The 11240-nt window shown below is 34.8% G+C and overlaps 1 protein-coding gene across 1 annotated transcript; it reads right to left on the reverse strand.

The window, feature by feature from the left end:
• Positions 1 to 9455: 9455 nt before the first annotated feature.
• On the reverse strand, positions 9456 to 10628 carry KRBA2 (KRAB-A domain containing 2). Its single transcript, XM_053689728.1, has one exon. The coding sequence runs from the start codon at positions 10626 to 10628 to the stop codon at positions 9456 to 9458; it is 1173 nt and encodes a 390-aa protein (XP_053545703.1).
• Positions 10629 to 11240: the final 612 nt, after the last annotated feature.

Here is an 11240-nt window from a genome sequence, read left to right on the forward strand (position 1 = left end):
AAACATAACACTACACTATCAATAAATTAATTAAATAAACTATCTACAATTATCTACAATTAAATCAACTAAACTAAATTACAAAAAAACCCACTAAATTACAAAAAATAAAAAAAGATTACAAGAATTTTAAACTAATTACACCTACTCTAAGCCCCCTAAAAAAATAACAAAGCCCCCCAAAATAAAAAAAATGCCCTACCCTATTCTAAAATAAAAATTGTAAAGCTCTTTTACCTTACCAGCCCTTTAAAGGGCCTTTTGCGGGGCATGGCCCAAAGAAAACAGCTCTTTTACATTTAAATAAACATACAATACCCCCCCAACATTACAACCCACCAACCACATACCCCTAATCTAATCCAAACACCCCTTAAAAAACCTAACACTAAGCCCCTGAAGATCTTCCTACCTTGTCTTCACCACGCCGGGTATCACCGATCCGTCCAGAAGAGGCTCCGAAGTCTTCCTCCTATCCGGCAAGAAGAGGTCCAGAAGAGGGTCCAAAGTCTTCCTCCTATCTGGTCTGATCGGAACAGCCAATAGAATGCAAGCTCAATCTGATTGGCTGATTGGATCAGCCAATCCGATTGAACTTGAATCTGATTGGCTGATTCCATCAGCCAATCAGATTTTTCCTACCTTAATTCCGATTGGCTGATAGAATCCTATCAGCCAATCGGAATTCGAGGGACCCCATCTTGGATGACGTCATTTAAAGGAACTTTCATTCGGACTTAGAACGTGGTTAGAAGAGGATGGATCCGCATCGGCTGCTTCAAGATGGTCCCGCTCCGTGCCGGATGGAAGAAGATAGAAGATGCCGCTTGGATGAAGATGTTTGCCGGTCCGGATGTCCTCTTCTTGCCAGATAGGAGGAAAACTTTGGGACCTCTTCTGGACGTCTTCTTGCCGGATAGGAGGAAGACTTCGGAGCCTCTTCTGGACGGATCGGTGATACCCGGCGTGGTGAAGACAAGGTAGGAAGATCTTCAGGGGCTTAGTGTTAGGTTTTTTAAGGGGTGTTTGGGTTAGATTAGGGGTATGTGGGTGGTGGGTTGTAATGTTGCGTGGGTATTGTATGTTTATTTAAATGCAAAAGAGCTGTTTTCTTTGGGCCCTTTTAAGGGCTGGTAAGGTAAAAGAGCTTTACAATTTTTATTTTAGAATAGGTTAGGGCATTTTTTTATTTTGGGGGGCTTTGTTATTTTTTTAGGGGGCTTAGAGTAGGTGTAATTAGTTTAAAATTCTTGTAATCTTTTTTTATTTTTTGTAATTTAGTGTTTTTTATTTTTTGTAATTTAGTTTAGTTGATTTAATTGTAGATAATTGTAGATAGTTTATTTAATTAATTTATTGATAGTGTAGTGTTAGGTTTAATTGTAACTTAGGTTAGGATTTATTTCACAGGTAATTCTGTAATTATTTTAACTAGGTAACTATTAAATAGTTATTAACTATTTAATAGCTATTGTACCTGGTTAAAATAAATACAAAGTTGCCTGTAAAATAAATATAAATCCTAAAATAGCTACAATATAATAATTATTTATATAGTAGCTATATTAGGGTTTATTTTACAGGTAAGTATTTAGCTTTAAATAGGAATAATTTATTCAATAAGAATTATTTTATTTCGTTAGAATAAAATTATATTTAACTTAGGTGGGTGTTAGGGTTAGACTTAGCTTTAGGGGTTAATAAATTTATTAGAGTAGCGGTGAGGTCCGGTCGGCAGATTAGGGGCTAATAATTGTAGGTAGGTAGCGGCAACGTTGGGGGGGGCAGATTAGGGGTTAATAAATATTATGTAGGGGTCGGCGATGTTAGGGGCAGCAGATTAGGGGTACATAAGGATAATGTAGGTTGTGGCGGTGTGCGGTCGGCAGATTAGGGGTTAAAAATTTTTAATAGAGTGGCGGCGATGTGGGGGGGCCTCGGTTTAGGGGTACATAGGTAGTTTATGGGTGTTAGTGTACTTTAGAGCACAGTAGTTAAGAGCTTTATGAACCGGCGTTAGCCCAGAAATCTCTTAACTCCTGACTTTTTCCTGCGGCTGGAGTCTTGTCGTTAGATTTCTAATGCTCACTTCAGCCAAGACTCTAAATACCAGCGTTAGAAAGATCCCATTGAAAAGATAGGATACGCAATTGGCGTAGGGGGATCTGCGGTATGGAAAAGTTGCGGCTGGAAAGTGAGCATTAGACCCTTTCCTGACTGACTCTAAATACCAGCGGGCGGCCAAAACCAGCGTTAGGACCCCCTAACGCTGGTTTTGATGGCTAATGCAGAACTCTAAATCTAGGCGTAAGAGAGATATGTTAACATTTCTGTATTTAATGAATCAGTTGATCTGTAAATATGTCTGAGGTAATCAAAATAAGATTGTAAGGCTCCAGTTACTTCTAAATTATGTTATTAATGTATTATTCATTCCAGTTACTTCTAAATTATTTTATTAATGCAGTATTCATTCCAGTTACTTCTAAATTATTGTATTATTGTATTATTCATTCCAGTTACTTCTAAATTATTTTATTAATGTATTATTCATTCCAGGTACTTCAAAATTATTGTATTAATGTATTATTCATTCCAGTTACTTCTAAATTATTTTATTAATGAATTATTCATTCCAGTTACTTCTAAATTATTTTATTAATGTATTATTCATTCCAGGTACTTCTAAATTATTTTATTAATGTATTATTCATTCCAGGTACTTCTAAATTATTTTATTAATGTATTATTCATTCCAGTTACTTCTAAATTATTTAATTCATGTATTATTCATTCCAGTTACTTCTAAATTATTTTATTAATGTATTATTCATTCCAGTTACTTCTAAATTATTTTATTAATGTATTATTCATTCCAGTTACTTCTAAATTATTGTATTAATGTATTATTCATTCCAGTTACTTCTAAATTATTGTATTAATGTATTATTCATTCCAGTTACTTCTAAATTATTGTATTAATGTATTATTCATTCCAGTTACTTCTAAATTATTTTATTAATTAATTATTCATTCCAGTTACTTCTAAATTATTTTATTAATTAATTATTCATTCCAGTTACTTCTAAATTATTTTATTAATGTATTATTCATTCCAGTTACTTCTAAATTATTTTATTAATGTATTATTCATTCCAGGTACTTCTAAATTATTTTATTAATGTATTATTCATTCCAGGTACTTCTAAATTATTTTATTAATGTATTATTCATTCCAGTTACTTCTAAATTATTTAATTAATGTATTATTCATTCCAGTTACTTCTAAATTATTTTATTAATGTATTATTCATTCCAGTTACTTCTAAATTATTTTATTAATGTATTATTCATTCCAGTTACTTCTAAATTATTTTATTAATGTATTATTCATTCCAGTTACTTCTATATTATTTTATTAATGTATTATTCATTCCAGTTAATTCTAAATTATTTTATTAATTAAATATTCATTCCAGTTGCTTCTAAATTATTTTATTAATGCAGTATTCATTTGTGTTAAATGCTATATTAATGTTAATGTTAATAATAAATGTGTATTGGTAACAGCACTGTCTGACACAGAGACAGTTATTTACAGTTAAATGTACTTTATATGCAGATAATTTCAGATACATTATTGTCTTCTATTAGAAAATATTTATTACATGTCTTGTTATGTATGACATTCCCTTGTATAGATAAGAATGTAAAGTTGTGAGATTGATTTACATGAAAAGTGATAGAGGAATACTGTAGGGAAAAATTAATATGTGCATGTTTAATATTTATGATAAATAAGCACAAATTACATGTTACTTGGTTATTAAGATTGCAAAACTTTATTGTTTGAATGTAATTACAGAACCTTATTGTTTGAATACAATTGCAAAACTTTTATTGTTTGAATACAACTGCAAAACTTTATTGTTTGAATACAATTGCAAACAAATATATGTTTAATAAATATAACCATTGAGGATTCTGTGAAGTACACACCCATTCTCCTTATTTCCTGTTTTAACAGGTAACATTTAATCTACTTACTGGCCTCCTGAATGGGGTCTGTAACACTTGCTTATTGGTGGGTAAAAAGCCTCCAATAAGCAAGCGCTATCCATGGTGATGAAACTAAAATAGGCAGGCTGCTAAGATTTACATTCCTGCTTTGTTAAAATACTTGTTCAGTGAGCCCACCAAATTTTTATCATAATTTTTTGGGGCTTTGATGATTTTTCGCTTTTTACTTCTGACTCCATTAATAAACTCAAGTTTATTTACAAAAAATATATAAAAAATAATATATATATATATATATATACACATACAAAAAATGATATAGTTTATGTAGATATATATGTGTATGCGCACACATTATATGAGAAAGTGTGAGATAGTATGCAGACATCCCAACTCTCCCTGAAGTTCAGGGAATCTCCCTGATTGTAATAGCGGCTCCCTGATGCCAGCAAATGGAGTGCAATCTCCCTGAAACTCCAAGTACCATGATCCAATGTGGCCGAAATCCGGAAAAGTGTTTCTTTAAGTAATGCCTTTAGTTGCTGGGACGTTATAGAACCCTCAAAGCATCAGTAACCAAAAAGCCCCCACTTATTCTAATAAAATAAAACACAAATACTACCTTATTTACTGCACGTAATTAAACTTTGTATTCTAAAATATTTAAGCATTCAACAAGCATACGATCACTGGAAAATAGGTTTATTGTATGTGGTTGTGCAATGAAGCTACTTTTTTAAAAATGTGACTTTAGTGGGAAGCTACTTTAATGATACGTCTCTATCTTATTTAGGGTTTCAAGGTGTCCAATATATAAATGGGAGGGGGGGCGGGTGTTGGCGCAGTAGCGGGTGAAGCCACCTCCCTAAAATTAGTTTTTGCAGGTTGGTATATCTGAGTATGTATAAACCGTGTCTGTCCGAATATGAGAGAGAATGTGTATGGCTGCACTGAACCAAATCCTATTCCTAATACAAGATACAAACAGTAAATTGCTAGCATTTAAAGGGAAGCAGAACAACTTGTTACTACAAGGCATTTTTTTGTGTTTCATTGCTTTCAAACATATCGGTAAAAAAAGTCTGAACATTTTGAAAAAATAATTACCATCCTTTTTATTACAATAACTTATTGCTCAAACTACAAAATGTACATAATTGCATGTTTGTGGTGTTCTGAAAAAGCTGTTTTTAGACTCAGACATGAAGGAGATTTTGTCTTTAGCACTGTGTCAGAAGGGTGTATTTATGAATAAGACACACACACATATATATATATGTTACAGTTAAAGTGCACATTACCTAACTAATCTGCAGATTAACTAGGGTGATCAGTTAAAGTGCAGAAAAATTGTTTCATTTCTCACATTACCTAGGTAATCTACAGATTGCCTAGGTAATCTGCACATTACCTACTAGGCACTAGCTAAAGTGCAAAAAAAAAAGCAATTTAGCTTTTTAAAAAAGTTTGTTTCTCTCACGTAAACTGTTTATTGAAAAAGAAGCCGTAGAATGTAATAAATAAAGAACAGAATGTTCCGATTTCGGCCGAGGGCAGATACGCTCCAGAGTGCTCTGCTCTAATCAGAGCCTCGGGCACTGCAACTGCCTCTGGGAACCTTACCATGGGTCACAGCCCGCACGTCTTGAAATTCTCTATAGATAGATAGATAATTTCCCAGACAGAGAATTTCAAGACGTGCGGGCTGTGACCCATGGTAAGGTTCTCAGAGGCAGTTGCGGCGCCCAAGGCTCTGATTAGAACAGAGCATTCTGGAGAGTATCTGCCCTCGGCCGAAATCGGAACATTCTGTTCTTTATTTATTTTGTTAAACTCAACTATAACAATTAATTAAATTAACAGAATGTTATTTATTTATTTCGTTCAAGTGAACTATAACAAATCACTCGTTAAAGTGAAAATAAGATATTTTCTGGAACAACAGCAACATCAATATCTAAGAATTAATCATCAATCAATTAATCAATTTGCAAAACATATGATAAAATTATGCCTACTTATTTGTGCAATCTAAAAATTGGTGACACATTGAATTACAAAGCATTAGTTTTTTGCAACAAGCACACCTATTTGTGGTACATTTAGATTTGCAGTCACATTTTGTGAAACCCTGACCAGTACCAAGGGATTGTTTTATTGCTGTTTGACGTAAAGATATTTCTACAGCAGGGACATCTTCTTTCGTTAAAAAATCTCTCTTTGCAAACACTGAATTCAAATTTTGCATACAATTGATTTAAAATACCTGTTTTAGTACCAAGTTTATAAAAGCCATCCTCTGTTTTACTAAGAACCACAGCTAAAATCGACCGGACATCAGTTTTTTCTCTGTCTACTTCGGGTACTTTAATTCTCACAGTGATACCTTCATCGACATTTGTGTGCTTTGCATTAGAAACTGCTAACATTTTCTTTGCTTGCTTTTCTAAACCTTTCTTGGATTCATCACGCTGTATTTTCTGATCCATATTCTTTTCACAGATGTTGCACAATACATTCTTACCATACCCTTCCTCTTTAGGATCTATTTCACCACAAATTACGTGAACAAACATATCACACAACTTACACTTTAGAGCACCTGATGCTGCTTTTGAGCAAACAATACAGACCATGGCCCCTAGTTATCAAGCCGTCAACTTCAAATACGCTGGAATTCTGCAGCGTATTTGTGGCAAGGCTGATTCGCCTTAGTTATCAAGACCTTTACACCGGCAAAAGTAGAATTTTTGACGTAAGCTTCGATCCGTCTGACTCAGTCCGACACAGATCGATTCTTACGTCACTCCAGATGTTCCGCACACAAGTTCGGCACAATCTGACTACTTTTGCTAGTTATCAAAAAACTAGCAGGTACGCTTGGCACTTTTCCGGCCCAGTGTACCTGGTTTTCAAACCGCCGCCCTGGAGGCGGCGGATCCCATAGGAATCAATGGGAGTCTGACCATAGCGAAAGTTCATGTTCGCTGCTGCCTGACATCCCATTGATTCCTATGGGAGCTGTCTACACCTAACACCCTAACATGTATCCTGAGTCTAAACACCCCTAATCTGTCCCCCCTACACCGCCGCAACTAAATAAATGTATTACCCCCTAAACCGCCGCTCCCGGAGCCCACCGCAAGCTACATTATAATTATTAACCCCTAATCTGTCCCCCCCTACACCGCCGCAACTAAATAAAGTTATTAACCCCTATACGACGAATGACGGTTCCTTTAAGTGACGTCATCCAAGATGGCGTTCCTCGAATTCCGATTGGCTGATAGGATTCTATCAGCCAATCGTAATTAAGGTAGGAAAAATCTGATTGGCTGATCCAATGAGCCAATCAGATTGAGCTCGCATTCTATTGGCTGATCGGGAAAGCCAATAGAATGCGAGCTCAATCTGATTGGCTGATTAGATCAGCCAATCAGATTTTTCCTACCTTAATTCCGATTGGCTGATAGAATCCTATCAGCCAATCGGAATTCGAGGGACGCCATCTTGGATGACGTGACTTAAAGGAACCATCATTCTTCGTTCAGTCGTCGGTGGAAGACGATGGCTCCATGTAGGCTCTTCTGAAGATGGCTCCACTCTGCTCCGGATGGATGAAGATTGAAGACGCCGCCTGGATGATGACTTCAATCGGATGGAAGACTTCTTCAGCGCCCCTTGGATGATGACTTCTGCCGCTCCGGATCTCCTCTTCGGTTCCATCGGTGGTCGGCTGGCTGAAGACGGCTAAAGGTAGGATGATCTTCAGGGGGGTAGTCTTAGGTTTATTTAAGGGGGGTTTGGGTTAGAGTAGGGGTATGTGGGTGGTGGGTTTTAATGTTGGCGGGGTTGTATTTTTATTTTACAGGCAAAAGAGCTGTTTTCTTTGGGGCATGCCCCGCAAAAGGCCCTTTTAAGGGCTGGTAAGGTAATAGAGCTGGTAACTTTTTAATGTAGAATAGGGTAGGGCATTTTTTTATTTTGGGGGGCTTTGTTATTTTATTAGGGGGCTTAGATTAGGTGTAAGTAGCTTAAAATTGTTGTAATATTTTTGAAATGTTTGTAACTTATTTTTTTTATTTTTTGTAACTTAGTTTTTTTTATTTTTTGTACTTTAGTTAGTTTATTTAATTGTAGTTATTTGTAGGTAATTTATTTAATTAATTTAATGATAGTGTAGTGTTAGGTTTAATTGTAACTTAGGTTAGGATTTATTTTACAGGTAATTTTGTATTTCTTTTAGCTAGGTAGCTATGAAATAGTTAATAACTATTTAATAACTATTCTAACTATCTAAAATAATTACAAAGTTACCTGTAAAATAACTATAAATCCTAAAATAGCTACAATGTAATTATTAATTACATTGTAGCTATCTTAGGGTTTATTTTACAGGTAAGTATTTAGTTTTAAATAGGAATAATTTATTTAAGTATAGTGTAGTGTTAGGTGTAATTGTAACTTAGGTTGGTTTTTATTTTACAGGTTAATTTCTCTTTATTTTAACTAGGTAGCTATTAAATAGTTAATAACTATTTAATAGCTATTGTACCTAGTTAAAATAAATTGAAATTTGCCTGTAAAATAAAAATAAATCCTAAGATAGCTACAATAAAATTATTATTTATATTGTAGCTATATTAGGGTTTATTTTAAAGGTAAGTATTTAGTTTTAAATAGGAATAATTAATTTAATAAGAGTTAAATTTATTTAGATGTATTTTATTCATATTTAAGTTAGGGGGGTGTTAGGGTTAGGGTTAGACTTAGGTTTAGGGGTTAATAATTTTATTATAGTTGCGGCGGTGTAGGGGTGGCAGGATAGGGGTTAATGTATTATAGGTGGCGACAGTGTAGGGGGGGCAGATTAGGGGTTAATACATTTAATATAGGTGGCGGCGGGGTCCGGGAGTGGCGGTTTAGGGGTTAAACAATTTATTTAGTTGCGGTGGGGTCCGGGATCGGCAGGATAGGGGTTAATACATTTATTATAGGTGGCGGCGGTATAGGGGGGGCAGGATAGGGGTTACTAGGTATAATGTAGGTGGTGGTGGGCTCCGGGAGCAGTGGTTTAGGGGTTAATACATTTATTATAGTTGCAGTGGTGTCCGGGAGTGGCGGTTTAGGGGTTACTAACTTTATTTAGTTGCGGGGGGCTCCGGGGGCGCCGGTATAGGGGGTAGAACAGTGTAGTTAGTGTGGGTGCTTAGTGACAGCTTGTCAATAAAGCTGTCAAAAAGCCAAAGAGCAGCGAGATCGGATGAGTGATAACTATCACAGTCCGCTGCTCATCGCCCCGTACTTGGTGCGTGGCTTTTTGACAGATTTATTGATAACTTTGGCGAGATTTTTCAGGTCCACGGTGGCGATGTTAGGCGAGCTTAGGCGGGCGTATTGGGCCGGCGAAGGCAGGTAAGTAGACACGTTGATAACTAGAGGCCCATGTCTTCTATAGTCCTCTTTACAGGCTCTGTACGAAACTGTGATGGGGATTCTGCAGAAGAGGGTAACGGAATGTCCTCTTGAGTAAGATTTAACTGTGATCCCATAATCACAGTCTCTTGTGAATCTTCTAATTTTTCAAGGTCTTCTTCAGTATTTATCGAATGTAATACACTTTGTGGTATAATAGAATAAGACAATCCCACTTTTGCGGGACAACCGAACATGGCTTCGTATGGACTTCTTTTAATTGCAGAATGATAGGCATGATTCTTCATGAATTGTACAAATTGTACGCCCTCACTCCATTTGTTAGTTTGGTTATCAGCCATCCAAGTAGTGAGCATGTTTTCAATGTCTTGATTTGCTCGTTCTACACTTCCTTGACTTTGGCTGTGTCTAGGTTTGCCATTAACCATTTTGATTTCTGGCCACAACTGTGTTACACTGTCTAAGATTTTATTACAAAATTTGCGTCCATTATCAGAATGCAGAATACTTGGAGTGTCAAAAAGGAGAAAAATATCAAGCAAGTTATAGGCTACTTCATCTGCCCGTTTTGATGTGAGCGGCTTCAATACAACAAATTTTGTTAAGTGGTCTTGGTATACGAGAAGAAACTTAAACTTTCCATCTGGTTGAGATTGGTAAGCGATGAGATCCACCTGGCATCTGCTATTGAAATGCGATGAAATAATCGGCTTTACAACAATCCCTTTTTTCACACTTTTTTGTTTTTGTTGACAAAGTTCGCATAAATCCAAAAAGATTTTTATTTGGGCTTGGGTTATGTTTTTATACAGTGTATTTAATTGTTTGATCATTCTGTCTCTTCCACCGTGTCCAATTGACAAATGAGTAGAATACAATATGTCAAACAATTCTTCGGCATGGACAAACTTTTTCACACTTTCTTGCGCATCTGACAATGGCTCAATGAGTTTTTCACAGCCTTGTACAGTCAACACATCATCCCTTTCAATTGTTCGATAATCTCGAGATGATTCTTTATTCTTGTAAACTTTTATTCGCTTTACATCTTCAATTATGGAATCATACTTTCTTTTTGTCATTAAAACACTATTATATTTTGAATCTTCGCTAAAGAGCTTTGCGAATAATCTTTTCTTCATTTTCCTCACCAATTCGGTGCTTGCTTGCATACTAGGAGTAAATTCAGGCGTGCACTAAAAGTTGGGAAAGGAAATACACTTTGTGTATAACCAATAAAGTGAATATTAAATAAAAATGACTAAATAGTGTTTCTGTGCACTCCAGTGCTTATTGATAGGATATAAACATAATAACACATAAATATATATGTAAATACACATACTAACACATAAATATATGTAAATACACATACTAACACATAAATATATATGTATATACACATAATAACACATAAATATATATGTAAATACACATACTAACACATAACTATATATGTATATACACATAATAACACATAAATATATATGTATATACACATAGTAACACATAAATATATATGTATATACACATAGCACATAGTAACAAATAAATATATATGTATTTACACATAGTAACACATAAAAATATATAAATATAAACATAATAACACATAAATATATATGTAAATACACATACTAACACATAAATATATATGTATATACACATAGTAACACATAAATATATATGTATATACACATAGTAACACATAAATATAAATGTATATACACATAGTAACACATAAATATATATGTATATACACATAGTAACACATAAATATATGT

The sequence above is a fragment of the Bombina bombina genome, chromosome 7, assembly GCF_027579735.1.
Source record: "Bombina bombina isolate aBomBom1 chromosome 7, aBomBom1.pri, whole genome shotgun sequence".
Taxonomy (NCBI): Eukaryota; Metazoa; Chordata; class Amphibia; order Anura; family Bombinatoridae; genus Bombina; species Bombina bombina.

Coding starts and splice junctions, on each gene's coding strand:
- KRBA2 (XM_053689728.1), bottom strand. CDS start 10,628: ATGCAAGCAAGCACCGAATTGGTGAGGAAAATGAAGAAAAGATTATTC.